This window comes from Periplaneta americana, chromosome 2 (assembly GCF_040183065.1).
Source record: "Periplaneta americana isolate PAMFEO1 chromosome 2, P.americana_PAMFEO1_priV1, whole genome shotgun sequence".
Taxonomy (NCBI): Eukaryota; Metazoa; Arthropoda; class Insecta; order Blattodea; family Blattidae; genus Periplaneta; species Periplaneta americana.
Window position 1 is genome coordinate 109,146,778 of NC_091118.1, and position 16,274 is coordinate 109,163,051.

General features: G+C 37.6%; 1 protein-coding gene across 1 annotated transcript in view; it reads right to left on the reverse strand.

The window, feature by feature from the left end:
- Positions 1–16,070, reverse strand: part of LOC138694491 (EF-hand calcium-binding domain-containing protein 14-like) — a 55,537-nt gene extending 39,467 nt beyond the window's left edge. Inside the window, exons 1-2 of the mRNA XM_069818258.1 lie at positions 15,670–16,070; positions 6,082–6,260 (exon numbers count right to left, since the gene is read on the reverse strand). Coding sequence (XP_069674359.1) covers positions 6,082–6,260; positions 15,670–15,788 — 298 coding nt within the window. The 5' untranslated portion in view covers positions 15,789–16,070. The remainder of the gene's footprint in view (positions 1–6,081; positions 6,261–15,669) is intronic.
- Positions 16,071–16,274: the final 204 nt, after the last annotated feature.

The window sequence follows — 16,274 nt, forward strand, 5'->3', positions numbered from 1 at the left end:
GCTTGAAGTTTGAACATTCCTCGGTTGCTCGACCTTGACGGATGTTCTCTCACCAGTCGTATATAAACCGGTTCTAAGTTCTGAGCTCTTTAGTACAAATATTATTTATTGTGTGTCTCAAGATAAGTTGAGAAAAATTAAAAACATAAACTTCACTAGCTCCATCACAATTAACCAGTTGATGATTATTTACATCAACTTAACTGAAATTAATTTATAGTATGCTATGTATTGCTTACATTTGTATTGACATAGAAGAGTTGTGCTCTTATACATTTGAAGGGTCCATGGAAACAACATGCCATGTCACTTTTCTTAAATTTTACAGGGGAGAATTTCTTAACTTTACTACACTAATAAGACATCATTAGTTTAGGCCTACATCCCATTTAGTTTAAGTTACCATGTTTTAATGCAGGCTCTTTGTCATTCTAATTGACTAGAAAGATAGTTCACTTTTTGAGCTAGCAGATGGCACCAAAAACAAAAATACACAAAAAGTGACTTAGCTTGTTCATTCTGTGGACACTTCATTTATTAATGTTCTTGCAGAGGATGACTGTTCATCCATCTACCCTTTATCTTTGCATTACACTACCTATTCATAAACTGTTATACTGACACAATAACAGTCTAATATTGTTTTTTCTTGTATGAAAGCATTTGTCTATTACTTGTTCCCCAACTCTTTTCATACGACTTCTTTTCTGTTTCCTTTTCCTATTATGAGAATTCGCTTTCAGCGTATTCCGAATCTCACCAGACCGGTGAACAACAATGACGTCACGTTGCAGCAGAATAGGAACAAAACTGCTGGAAGGATCGATGGCTGTCATGGCGACTGTGGAAGTTGTTATCTGTGCTATGCTAGCAAAATTTTGCGGAATTTCCGTACTGCCATCTTGTTCAAAGAAAAGAGATCATAAACAACTTATTTCTTGAACCGGTAGTAATAACTGGTCCGTTGACATGTTCGCTCATAAGCCATTAACATATTGTTTTTACATTGTGCTCATTACAAACAATACAGCAGAACTAAAGCAGAACACACCGCCATGACACAACAGTGCACGATGTTATTTGTCTGCTAATTCCCGCCCTATACAAGAACCAATCAGATTCACTGATGGCGGCTGATGGAGACTGCCATCACCTCTGCAAGCTGATGGCACCTGTGCGACACTGGTGGAGCATCAATGACTTTATCGGTGGAATTCGGAACACCGTGATGCCATCGGATTGCTCACTGGTGAGATTCGGAATACGCTCTTTGCTTGCTGATAAAAGTTACGTCATACTTCTATTCATGACAGACAACAATACAAGCTACACTACTGTGTCTGAAAAGTGCAACACCCAGAAAGAATGGCCCAAACGAATCCAAACTCGGGAGATGTGTAGAACAGTGTACCACCAATAATTGATTACGTTTCCAAAGAGATGGCGTACACATAGGCCCAACAGTGACGTCTCTTGTGTCACCAACAAGGTCAGTGTTATTCCTTGCTCAGTCAGTGCAGAGCTTCCAAACGAAGTGGAAAAGTGAAAGCTAGTGCAGGTATGCCTCGTCGACATGGAAGGGCACAATATCAGCACGTGAGTGAGTTCGAATGGGGTAGAATGGTTGGTCCCCGGGAAGCAGGTTTGTCATACTGTGACATTTCAGTTCGTACTGGGCATGCTGCTATGACAGTGATATGTGTGTGTGGAACCAGTGGATAGAAGAGGGTCGTATGCAGAGACGAGCGGGTACTGGACCACGTAATGTGACCAAAGCACGAGATGACCGCCATCTTGTCAGCATGGCCATGACAGACCATACAGCTTCATCCACAGTGTTAAGTCGACGTTGGAATACTGCAACGGGTGTGGATCTGTTTGCGTCAATGGTTCGTCGCCATCTTTTGAGGGCTGAACTAGTGGCTTGCATGCCATTGTGTCGGCTTCTATTGTCCAGAAACCACCAATGCCTCAGACTGCAATGGGCAAGTGAACGCAGTCACTGGTGTGCTGGGTGGAAAAATATAATGTTTTCCGACAAATCCCGCTTCAACTTGTCCTACAATGATGGCCGCATATGTGTTAGATGCTACCATGGTGAACACAGTCTGAGGGTCTGCATTGTTGAGCACATAGTGGACAATCGCCTAGTGTGATGGTTTGGGGCACCATTGGATACAATATGCGATCTCGCCTCCTATGTATTCAGGGCACTCTGAACAGCAACCGCTACATTAGGGAGGTTTTAGAGCCCGAGGTACTGTCCCTCCTTCAGGCAACTCCACAGGCCATATTTCAGCAGGACAATGCCAAGCCACGTGTGGCGAGGATTGTGCAAGACTTCTTCGAAGAACGACGGGTAACACTGCTTCCCTGACCTGTATGTTTGCCAGACATGTTGCCCAACGAACATGTCTGCGATATGGTTGGTTGTACGTCATGGTCCTCCAGCACCCACTCTTGACTCTTTGTGAACTCGCATACAAACTGCGCAGAGGGAGATTCCCCAGGAACATATTCAGGCCCTCTCTGTTCCTATGCCACGATGCTTAAAGGCTCTGATTGCAGCATATGGAGGCTTCACACCATACTGAAATCTCACGGTCACAGATCAGGTACAGTTCTGTAATTCTAATCATTTGTGTATTGTCATGTATCTAATCTGTGGTATCACTTTCATTTCAGTCATATGTATCCTTCCTGATGTTGCAATTTTCACAAACATTAGTGTATAAATAAAATTAAGAACACACATTCCATTTGAAGTTAAGCAGCTATGTTACAACCACTGCCTGCTCGGATGCATAGTACAGTTGAGTAACAGTCACATATTAGTTTCTGCAACTCTCTGTACTGGATTAGTTATTGCTTATTGTCCTAGTTATCTTTTACTTATTTCTATTCATTTATTATTAACATATTATTGTATTTAATATTGTATCACATATTTATATTTACTATTAATATATTTATTCATTTATTATGTTATATGCAGCTTTGTCTTATCTTGTTACTACCACTGCGCCATTTTGATAATCCTTATCACCTTTAACATCTTGACAAGGTAGACGTGTCCCAATATGAATGGAACATAGGAAGACCCCCTAAAGGGGAAGGCATTTCACATGGTTGGTCAAAAAGTGTCAGTTCTGGTAATATGGCTTCGAGCCTTGCTCTTTGTGAAAAGAGTTAGGTCTGACATTTATCTACATTAACCTTGGTTAACCAGTCATAAAACCATGGCTGGAGGTAATCTATGGGATGTGATGCTAGCCTGTAGGTTTTGCGAAGAGGACAAAGTCATCTGTATACATAAACAAATGACTTCAATGACAAATATATTAAACAGTATGTGCCGAATGACAGACCCTTGAGAGACTCCTGCTCGAATTTCGCGAGTGGAGAAACTAGTACCTATTCGAGTCTTAAATGTCAGGGTTAAATCTAAACTGTTCATTCCTTACCTGAGGCAACTTTACTTCAGTGTGGCGTCTTTGTATGACCAGCTCAGCGAGTTTGCTGAGACAACTGAGGAGATTAATTAATGGGGCTATAGTTACTTGGATTCATCTTATCCTTCCTGGGCTCTGGAAAGAGGACTACATGGGCCTCTCTTCTGAGGAAGGGATAGTAACCAGAAGTCAAGATTAAATTATCTCTTCTGTCAGCAATGTATGCAACAGAGGGAAGAAAGAAACTGGCCACCCTACTTCATTATCTCCTGGCTTAGTTGCCTCATAAGTAATGGCTTATTGGTATTACGAGGTTCAGATCTGTCTTTGGACAGTCGACCAAACAGTTTCATAGCTGACCTGGGAAGATGCTGGATAAAATAAGCACCTGCAGCCTTGTGAGGGTTAGGACATCAAATGAATTGGGTGATCTCGAAAACGTTTATTGGTTATATCCTTTCAGCTACCTGTTGAAAAGGTCTCAAATCGAGTCTTCAAGAGCTCTAACATAGGAAAATTTTAAATTTTGATCCATCAGTTAAAAAGTGGTCTCTAGAACATCTCCCAGTGCAGTAGCCTTCTCCTTCGGAGTAAAGGCAGTGACCTCTAGGACAACATTATTTCACTGAGGCATCTATATATGACCAGCTCAACCAGTTTGCTGAGACAACTGAAGAGGCTAATTAATGGGGCTATACTTGCTTGAATTCATCCTATCCTTCTAAATTTGGAAAGAGGTCTATGTCAGCCTCTTTTCAGGGAGGAGGGAGGGTGACCAAAAGCCAAGATGTTATTACTGATTTCTGCTATGTGCTTCATAACTGACCTGGAGAGATGTTGCAATATTCTACTCTGTGAGAGTATAGGCATCATATGAACTGGGCGACCTAGATAATATTCATTGTCCTTAGCTTTCCACTACCCATTGAGGAGGTCTCAAACTGTGTCCTCAACTGCTCTACCATGGGGCAAATTTAAATTTTGATCCACCCGTTGAAAAGTGGTCTCCAGAATGTCTCCCAATATCACGGCCTTCTTCTTCAGAGTAAAAGCAGAGACTTCTGGTGCAACTTTTAGTGGCTGATTAGGTTGAGATCGGTTGGACAAGCATCGAGTTACACACCAGACTTCTGACATGCTTCAGCTGTCCATTATCTCATCCTGGGACTTCTAGACATCCATGACAGTTTCAAGGACTGCCTCACTGATCATTTGCATAAACGGTTCATCTCAATCCTATGCTCATCTAGTCTAGTATGCTTCCACAATGTCCTGACTTGATTGCAGGTGATCTTTAGGTCTCTAATGTAGACTGGGAATTGCATCTGTCCCAGTTGTGAAGACTATTCTAATATTGTGACATCCATTGCCTTTCAGATGCACTCCATCAGGTTGTTAACTGACTCCTCTCTCCCTGCCAGAGCAACTTCAGGGGAAAGTGATGGAAGCATAGCTGCTACCAAATCTTGAAAGAGCATCCAGTCAGCTGCCTTGTGGGAATTTCTCAGATGTGGGAGAGTGTTCAACTGGGTGCATGAACTCCATGAGCAGCAGTAGGTGGTCATATGGAAGATCATCCAGAGTAGCTAACTGGTTGTGAGACTTTTGACCAGAGTGATATCTAAAATGTTGGGAAATTGGTTTGCAGCATCCTGAATGAGTGTGGGTTTCCTAAGGTCCATCACAATGTACCTATTTCCTGTTGAATTTAGAAAGTGCATGCTGCCCTCTCAATTGGGATGTCTACAGTTATAGCTAGCATGCTTTGTATTGAAGTTGCCGGCGACTATGAACCTATTGGCAAAGCTTGTCACTAAATCAAGACCTGAATTGACAAACAACCTAAGTCCAAATATACTGAATTTGACTTTTTACCTAACATAATTTTATTGTGTTGTGTTTTGTATAGTCTACCATCCTGTAAAAAAGAATACTGTATCCTAAGTCCGATTCTAAGTTTGTGTTTTTGAATCACTCAAATATTTAGCCTATTTCAAAACTCTTGTTTTGCAAGTCTATATTACAGTGGTTGGCATTTCGTGACTCATGAGTCAACCCCTTAATAAACAAGCACGGTGGAGGGGATTAATACATGTTCTCCCTCCCCTTAGCCATCACTTGTTCATTCACATACATATTGTTCCTGTTATGACATGATGTCCATATAAAATGCAAACAATTTTTATTAATGTAATTCCAATATATTAATGCTTAATGAATTTCCTTTCAGAAAATTAAGATAATTAGCTGACAGTGATAATTTCTCATGGGACCAGTTTTTATAACTACAATTAAATAATTTATATAAGCAAAACATTGTAGTTCTTACCAACTCCAAAAGCAATGGATATTGTTAGTATCACTATTAAAACAACATACATAGGCATGCACACGGGAGGTTATCAACCAACTAATCACGTTTTCACAGTTACGAAAATTAACTTGCGAGATGAGATGTACATACTGTACTTCAATGGTATTATAACTATTATAAGTGTACCGAGTTCGGATTAACTTATTTCATGCTTATATAAGGAATTAAGTGGACACCAGATGTGCACGTACTAAAAAAAACACACGCACACAAAAGTTTACAAAAGGAATAAAAAAGAGAGTAGCTTATACTTACCATCACGGACATTATTATCCAGACGTCTCAGTTCCCCGTGTAATGCTACAGCCAACCAAGTAACCGTTACTAGCCAGCAGATGAGTAGTACTGTAGCCAGTGACAGACCAATTGTTCGACCCTGGCAGTTGCATGACTGAGCCTGCCTGGCACGGGATGCTGATGTCCCTCTGAGACGTCTACAACAACAAGGATGCTGTTATACCACAACATATCAAATTTTTACTTTGTGTCACTTGGCGAATTTCTTTCAAAGTTCAATACCAACATTTTATATGCTCCTTATAACAGTACGATTTTCCTCTGAGAAATGGGCATTTTAACTCAAACAAGTGGTGCAATATAAATTGCACTTTTATTTTTATTATACATTTTACATGATAATTACTTAAACAGAAATCTATCAACTAGTAATGATCTAGATTATGCAGTTCAATACAGCAGGCACATTTGCACAATAAATCGTCTGGGCTTTCATCTCCTTTAATTATACACAGAAACACAGTTAAGATAACAATCTACCGAGAATCTAAAGTAACCATGCCATCACTAGCTGTAGGTCGTTCATACTGAGTTGCGTAACTTAGTTAATTAGGACTGTCATATTTCCAAAGTCTTAAGTAAAATTATTAACTGCTGAGTTTTAGCACAATACATTTTTCTTTTAATTTGCCCTTGCAGTTCCTTATACAAATACTGTTAGTAAATAGTTACACATTCTGAAACCTCATATAAATGTTTGTAATAAATTAATTCGCATATATTTAAAATGAATAAAAGCAGTGCGATAATTGGCCTTACAGCATGCTAGAGTCCACTATTTCTGTAACAAGAGTCCTTCAAAGATGCCTATCCCCTAATTACATACAAATCTATATTTTGTACTATTAAAATAATTCCTTTCAGTCAACAGTGTTCCTCAGGGGTAAGGAACTGGTCTCCTGATCCGAGGCTGTACTTGGGCATGGGTTCAAATACCAATTGGACTGATTCTTTGGTTGGTTCTTTCCGATGTTTTGCCCAACTGTAAGCAAGTGTCAGGTAATCCATGCAAATCCTCGGCCTCATCTCGCCAAAATACCATCTCACTATCACCAAAGCTAGTTAACCTCTATAGTGCCATTCAATGACGAATAGGTGTTTGTTGTTTAGTCACATTATTGAAATAAGAAAAAAATCTGCACGTACCGGTATCCTATAATGGAGAAATAAAACTCAAAATTGCTTTTATCGTAGTCATAAGTTCAAACAATTCCCCTTCTTAACTGGTAGCTTCTTTAAAAAATATATATAATGAAAATAAAATGGATGATTCTGTAAAAAAGTCGGTTCACAGCCGAAAAAAGAAAATATTGCTCTCGTTATAACATTTTTAATTGTTATAACTTCCTTATAAAGATAAAGGTATTCCCTTTAGATATCATGAAGGCACATGAAAGCATGGAGGTAGAGCTCCATGTATGCTTTCATGACTTTGGCACTAGAATGAAGTAATGTGGTCAGCACCATGCTCGAATTGCCTTTCATCCCTGGAAAGAACTAATTCACAATTTGATTGACAAGAGACTGAATGAGCACTGAAATCGATCTAGAAGTTTTGACAACAACAAAAATTTCTCCACTATCCAGGATTGAGCTTGGGATCCTCCAGTCTATAGCCAGTTGCTCTATGAAATGAGTTACTTGGCTGCAAGTTTCATTATTGAAGTATAAATTTCTCCAGATTAGAATATTTGAAAGTTACAATAGAAACTATTATAGTAATGTGTACAGGTATTCCAATGACAATTGATCCTGATCTTCCCACTCCCTACAACAGATTTATCAATCAGAGCTGGTGCAACAGGAGCGAAATTTAATTATGACGTCATTTTTAAAATTCTCTGCATGTGTGTGACTGAGCTAAGTTAGTACACATGGCATTCTTATCAAGTCACGAGGTTGTTTCTTCAGGATAGCATGTTAGGTTTTCCTGAATAGCTCTCAAAGCACAGCCCAGGACACATTGCTCGGGTTTTCCCTGTTTGCACTAAGCTGCCAACTCAATCCTGCTGGCATTTTACATTGTCTATTTCAGTTACGGTAGTGAGTTCTCTCAACTATATTGAGAAGGACGTATTTTTAACCATAGTTAGGTGCATATTACAATAACATATTTTCCTAGCTGAAACGTATCTACTGAAAAAGTCATACGAGTTGTGTTTACGCAACTTTATAAAGCGTTTTCCAGGTGCTACACAACTCTTGAAATAGTATGCTAAATTATTTAACAAGTGGCGAGAAACAGGTTCCACTCTTGACAAGAAGAAATGTTGTCCAAAGTGTTCTTTAACACACATACACCTGAGGATATGCATGTGGGGACAGAATTCAGTCCAAGAAAAAGTATTTATTGCCTAGCACAAGAAATGAGCATATCACAACATTCTATGGTAAGAGACTTTAAATAAGTTTTGTCTCTATAAGATGTTGATGGTAAAAAAATTGAATCCAAGTAACCATTAACATGCACATGATTTTGTCATTGGATGTTAGAATGCCATGTCAAACTTGGACTTTAAATAGAGCACAAAATAAAAAACCAGAATGTCGAAATAAAATGTCTAAGATATTATGTCACTAGTAACCTCACAATACGAAAATAATTAAAATTTAAAATTAAAATATCTAATATCACAAAAGAAAACTAACTGAGAAGTATTAAAAATGGACACAACAAGAACAGTTTCACAAGCTATGGCCAACAAACCTAATAGCAAGAGAGATGTGGGTCGACTGAGAAGACAATGGAGAGATGACTTCGATTCCTTGGAAGCAGAACAGATCAGAGGGCTGAATCAGTGATGGTGATGGTGATGGTGATGATGATGATGATGATCATGATGATGATGATTAATTCACGACAAAATCATTGATCTAATGCTTCTTCTTTTCAGTGACAAAGCTTGGTTTTACTTACGTGAATATCCAGAATATTGTGTGTTGGAATACGAAAAATCCATATTTTTCTCATGAATTCCCACTACATAACCAAAAAATCGCAGTATGGTGTGTGGTTAGTGCGCGAAGAATAGTTAGGTCCAAATTTTTTTTGTATGAAACAATTAACTCGGAATGTTATGTGAACAATATTTTGTGATAGTTTTCACAACTTCTCACAGAACAAGAAAATAATTACGCATTTTTACAGCAAGCTGGCGCAACAATGCACACATCAGCGCAATTAATGGAAGCCCTTCGTGAAATGTTTGACAACAGGGTAATAAGCAGTGGACTATGGCATGCTCAGTCACCAGATTTGTCGGTATGCGACTCTTACCTATAGAGTATCCTCAAACAAAGAGTATGTGAGAACAACCCTCGTACTTTGGAAGCTATTAAGAATGAAATGACACAACTAATACACAATATTTGTGAGGATAAGCTCCAGTGAGAGAGAGAACTTCATACATCGCTGCAACATTCTATAGGACGTAATGGAGGATATTTCAAACGACTGCCCTGAAACACAGGTAACATTCTCTTCATTTCTTAAAATAAATAATTCACTAGTTACGCGAGTGATCGCTGCTTTGTATATACACATGAAAACTAAATCATTTATAAAGTATGTCTACTAGATTATATAAATAAGAACATTCCCTAAGCTACTGTATCTCACAAAATCGCAATATTCATGAAAAAAGTTCAAACAAATTAGGAGTTGTTTAAACATAACAAACTGGAGCAAAATGTATATTTTAATAGAAGAAAGGCTTAATGATATTGATGAGGATTAGTACTAACAAAATTGTACGACCAATATTTTATAACACAATAAGGGCATAGGAATATTTTTACAGAACAATACATAATTGCTATGTTATGTTTTATTTAACGACGCTCGCAACTGCAGAGGTTATGTCAGCGTCGCCGGATGTGCCGGAATTTTGTCCCGCAGGAGTTCTTTTACATGCCAGTAAATGTACTGACATGAGCCTGTCGCATTTAAGCACACTTAAATGCCATCGACCTGGCCCGGGATCGAACCCGCAACCTTGGGCATAGAAGGCCAGCTACATAATTGCTTTTAGGTGTAAATACTCATTACCCTCAAAATGTTCGAAATTGAGTTTTTGGTACTGCTGAATTGATCTAAGTGATGCACATCTACCTGCAAAATCTCGTAAACCATATTTTAATATTAATCGCGGAAAAGTAAAAAATTTCAGTACCATGTAAACTCGCAATTAATGGCGACAAAAACAGTGTTTTCATTCTCTTGTGTAATTATGATTTTGTGGGATACAAACATTTGCACCTTAAGCAACAACGTAATATCCCAGTTGTTGCTTGTGGGTTTTACAATCTGTATTTAATAATAAAATGTAATTTGTGACCACACAGACTCCTATATCTCAGCCCTGGGCACAAAGTGGAAGTGAAGGGAAATGGACAATGCCCATGCCCTTTTCGCTTACATCGCCTTACAAACACATAGTAAGGCACTGTCTGCATCAGTGGTTGATTTCAGGTGATCAGCGAGAGCCGAGAGTCCATAAAAACTATGATAATAATTTCATGCAATGGTACTTGATATAATAATTATTTCCATATCTGTTTGGTACTTTGCATCAGCAATAACACACACGTAGCTTAAAAGATCTTTCTTATATTTTATTAATTTTTAGCATAGTCACTCTCTTGACCAGCCTTGTGGACTAACAAATGGAGAAGGGAAGTAAGTTAGTTTCCTTCCCTTTTTTTTTTTATCTTTTTTACGATCAAAACTAGTTACATCTGCCATATATTTGTACTTGTATCAATGGCGGAATTCAGATCTTTAATAAATCACAATTTCTATCCATATTATGGAACAAAACAGTGACTACAAAATAAACTTTTTTTTAAGTTTTTTAATTACACAGAACTTTATCCCATTTTAACAAAAGCAAACAAAAGTAATGAAATTATTCTCTTAAACTACAGTTTACAACTCGGAAGCACTGAATCTGAAAATATATATGCCTACTTACTTGTTCAGGCCTATTTAGATACAATATTATTCAATGTTAGTCAAGCTCACATGAAAATGGACGACATTTTCTGCTCGTTAATAAATTGTCTGCTTAGTTCATAAGATGTCAGTGAAAGTTTGAGAAAACAAATTAGATGTAAATCTGTCAGGCTTGAACGAGTATCACAAGTTCCACAAATTCTTCACGGATGTTAAAATAGAATCAACTCCCATTATATGTGATTAATTGTAAAGTGTTGCTAACTTCAGTGCTTTCATCTAATGCAAAAAAAAAAAAACACACAAAGAAAATTGTTATTTTAATTTCAAATTGACTTTCAATATTAAACCTCATTTCTTCTATTCTACTTGTCACTGTATGTAGAGAAAGACTTTAAAATTTTCAATAAAACGAGTTTCTCAGAGCGTATTTCGTCAGCTGCTACAATGGGGATCTCTTTATACAAACTCATTACTCACATTAGCATGATCAATTTTCCCTGATGAATCAAACCAGCCTTATACAATCCATCACTGAACAATGCTTACCTTGCTGTCTACTCATATAGGACGAAAACATTACTGTCTGAGCTGAGAAATATGGGCAGGTAGTCTGCAGTGACTCGATTGAGGTATTAGTGTCCAGGTCTGTTCTATCTTAACCTATACGATTTTTACTTTTAAAAAGATTCTTAAAGACAAGGCCAGTGAAAGAAGTCTTCACATACCACAGAACTTGAAAAACAATATTTCACAAACAATGAAACTAAGTGTCTAGGTACACACATAATGAGCTACAGCATGTCCCAGAATTTATTCATGACATATACGAGGCATACATTTGGCTAGAAAGCAGATATTTGCTGCAATATTTCTAATGATGAAAGTGGATTGCTCTGGCTACTGGGCTCTTTAATGACTAATTTTCTTACTGGAAGCAGATCACTCACTTGCTGGCATTGCTCATTTCTCATCCTGATCACAGTAGGAACAACTGTCACCAGAATACTCATGACCACACAACTCAAAAGTTACGTTCTGTTGACTCAACACCAATTTTACATATAGACCTATAAATATGGCAGTAAAGAAACATAGACCTAAATGTTAATTCAATTTCATCTAGATGTTTTTGGTCTTCATACAACCTAAAAATAAAAAAGCTCGTAATTATTTAGTTAAACAGCACCGTGGATTTACCATATTTGGCATGTATTAGTGGTAACATCTGATCGTGGGAATCGTGTTGCACTGTGTTAATTTACCCTTTGCCAGCCAGTATTTCTGTAAATATTGCGTGCTGAAGGTTAGGTTAGGATAGATGAGAGGATAGCTAAGTGACAGGAGACTGACGACTGTAACAAGATTAGAGCGATCAGAATTAGTCTTGTGGATATTCCACTATGTCCTGGAACTTTCCCCCTTTCCAATGTTTTGGAACTACATACAGATTTCATCATCAGGGCAGATAGCTACCCACAGAGAGGTCACTTACTCTGTTAAACTCATTCCGCTAGGCTAATACATATGACTGAGCCTGTAGCAATGAGCCCAATAGAGTATGCAACCTCTCTGATCTTACCTATCTGCCCTGCTGATGGAACCTGTATGTAGGCTAGTTCCGAAACGTTGGAAATGTTCAGTTCCAGGACATGGTGAAATACCAAAAAGCCTAATTCTAATCACAGTTACAGTGAAAGCCTAAGAACTCATATCAGATTAGAGTGGGTTTGGTGAGGGAAGAGATAGGCTAAGTGACATGATGCTGAGGAATGTAACAAGGTTGGAATGTGTTAGATAGGGGGATAGCTAAGCGGCAAGGGACCAAGGACTGTAATAAGGTTAGTCACAGATATCGCTACTGTCTGATACAGTTGGTGCCGCTAAAGTAAACAAAAGCCAAAAAAGCATTTATTTTTTTCTAAAAAGTATCTCTAGGGACGTCATCAGTAATATCTCATAATGGGAGTTTATCCATTTTATATTTTTCGTACAATGGAAAAGAATATTTCTGCCATCTCTCAAAACTCGACTCCTCTAGCAATCACAATTTGTTAGAGAAAAGGGAGGATAAGAATCTTCTAGCATCCTGACATTAAACTATGAAATTCTCTGGCTAAATAGCGCACTGGTAGTTCAGGTGATTTTGGAAGTGAAAATCTTCGAATTTATAACGAATTTTTTTTATGGATATCAAGTTCAATATTTTGGGCGCTATACTTCTGTGATCCATGATACTGTTTTCATAAAATACGAGTGTTTTCCCTGAACAAATATAAAATACGAATCACCTAAAATTTCCGTATGCTAGTTTATCCTTTCAATAATATATAATGAACTATAAAAGTAATGTTGATTAGATAATCATTTTGACCAAAGTGAATACAATAAATCGAAAGCCATTTTTAAGTTTAGAGTTCATATCTATCATCATCATCATCCTCTCCTTTACTGACGTCGTATCTTCCTTATATAGGGAAGATTTTAGCATCCTTCTGTTTACAAATCGTTCCATATTTGGCGCTTGTTACCACCAAGAGTGTATTACCACCCGATCTATGATTAGAATTTCATTTTACCCATCTTCATATGTAGATAGAGAATGCGTCCCAATATAATTTCATTTCCTGAAAGTGTATCTGGTATTTTCCATGGACCATAGACCAGGGTTTTGCCTATATTGCTTATTAAATCATCAATTGTATGCTTATACAGTTCACATTGGAAAAAAAATATGATTAGTATCGCCAATGGCTTTTTCACAATTGCACTGTGGTGATTCTTTCTGGCCTATTAAATATAAATATTGGGGAGTATGTGTCGTCTTCAGTTTCAAACATGAGATAAAGGAGATAAAAGGTCTATTAACGTTCTTTCTCATGTACCAGGGCTGTGAGAATCCCCCTGATAATTCTGGTATCAGTCCGATTTGATGGTGAGTGAAGTCTTGAAGAGTAGTTTGAAATGAATTATGGTGTTGTCTTGTTGCTTCTTTGGCCAATTTATCCGCCCATATCATTACCATGTATATTGGAATGTCCCGGAATCCAAATCAATTTTATTGAATTAGTTTGTGCCAAGGTATGACAGTGCTGTTTGATATTAATCTCCAGCCATGAATACCGAGTATGGATGGAAGTGTTTGTAATTGCCTGAATCATACTTTTTGAGTCCGAGAAAATTAAAATGGAACTGTTGCTGATCTTGATATGTGCTATTTGCCTAGTGTTGCGTTTTTGCAACAGTCTGCATTAGCTATTTTTCTGCAAAAATGCAAAGGAATGAATTACAAAATTAACTTTTATTTAATTGCTGTGTATACTAGAAGAATCAAAGGAGCCTGCAGCACAATAATTAACTTCCATTTCAGTTTCATGTGGCGGTGGAAAAATTATGAAAATATTCAACAAAAAAAAGTCTTGGACATAAATGGGTTATGGCTTGTCGTAGGGCTGTAAGTTCGGCAGTGTAGATAGAACTTTCATTAGGTAGTTTGACTTTGGCTGATGTATTCATAGTTTGGTTACCCCAGGCTGCCCCCACTCCCGCTTTGGTTTTTGATCCATCAGTAAATATGATCTGTGTATGTTGTGGCGAATGCTGAGCTCTTGTAATATATTCAGCGAACATTTTAGGGGTTTGTGGCTCCTGTATGTGGAATGTGGTGACGTCATGTGGGATTGGTCGAACTAGAGTATTATAGGGGATACAATATACTGGGAACCTTGGGAAAATGGGGGAATTCTGAGGAAGATATGATGAATGATATATCTGGTATATCTGAGGTAACTGAAATTTGTGTGTGTGCATTTCTCTTGCATACAAAATGGTGACACCTTTTAGTTTACTGTAAAGTGACGTGGTGCAATTGGTAACTATGGATGCCAGAAACTTGTGGGCCATTCGAATTTGTCTAATATGTAATGGAGTGTAAGCTATTTCTCGTAGTGTTGTCTCCTTTTTTGGGTTGCCGCTAACACCAATAATTTTTTTGGCCACCATATAGTGTATTTGTTGGATTTTCTTATTAATCAGTTTATTAGTTTCTGGTAGTATAGGGAGGGCATATTCAAGAACACTACGAAATATGTTATTGTAAAACATCTGTAGATTTTTCGGATGATTGCCCCACTTTTTGTGAGCTAGGTATTTAAACAGTGTAGCTCTTTGTTGTAGCTTAGGAATAATGTTCTCGTAATGGTTATTGATTTTTAAATTGTGATTAAGAGTCACTCCTAATATCTTGATCTTGTGTTGGGCCATAATTTCTGTATTCGAAATAAAGAATCTGTGTGGGATGGATGGCACGGTGCGCTGATGAGCAAAGATCGTATATTGAGTCTTGTTAGCATTTAACTGTAGTCCAATGTTTAGAAGATGATTCTGTATGGTAATGATATCATTCTGAAGCTGCTTAAAAATGTTTGGATCCTGTGGTGTAATTGGGATACGAGCTGTGATGAATATATCATCTGCAAACATAATTATTCTTGAACGTATCAACGGTAGGTGAAATATTTGATAGTTCATATCTAATTAATTCCCCATGTGGCCAATAAGTGAAATAAAAAATGTATAATTTAAATACCAACCGTTTGATTCTCTTCTTTCTTGGTGGTGCCAACACGAATTCAGGAACTTCTGATCCCGAGTCAGAACCAGATGCGGATACACCCAGAAGCTTGAAAGACTCCTTATTGTTGTTTTCCATTTCCACCGTACAATATCAGAAAGAATCATGACAAATTTCACTCTAATATTTGACAATTCCAATCAAATTTCTAGGACAAGTTCATAACATAACCTATATAGGTACATGTCGATGACATATTTTGTACATTTTGGAAGGACTAACCCTATTGAACACACCAGTGGTCAAATCGACAGTATAACAGTTCATATCACCACGCAGATGAATAATTTATATACATATTTATAATCATGTTATCACGCATTTCTGTACATAAATAGTACTTTGCTTCTATATATCACAGATAGAAGGAACATTTCCATTGTAATCGACTATTATCATCATTGCTGCCAATTGAGAACACGCAAATAAAATTTCCCTTTCATATAATTGGAACGGCAGTGTAGGTAACCTGGATTACTTTTGAATTTTATAATCCCAAAGACGTTTTATGTATAATCCTGTGGACCCGGTCTACTCCCGATTTGTAATTATTAGTGCTAAGCA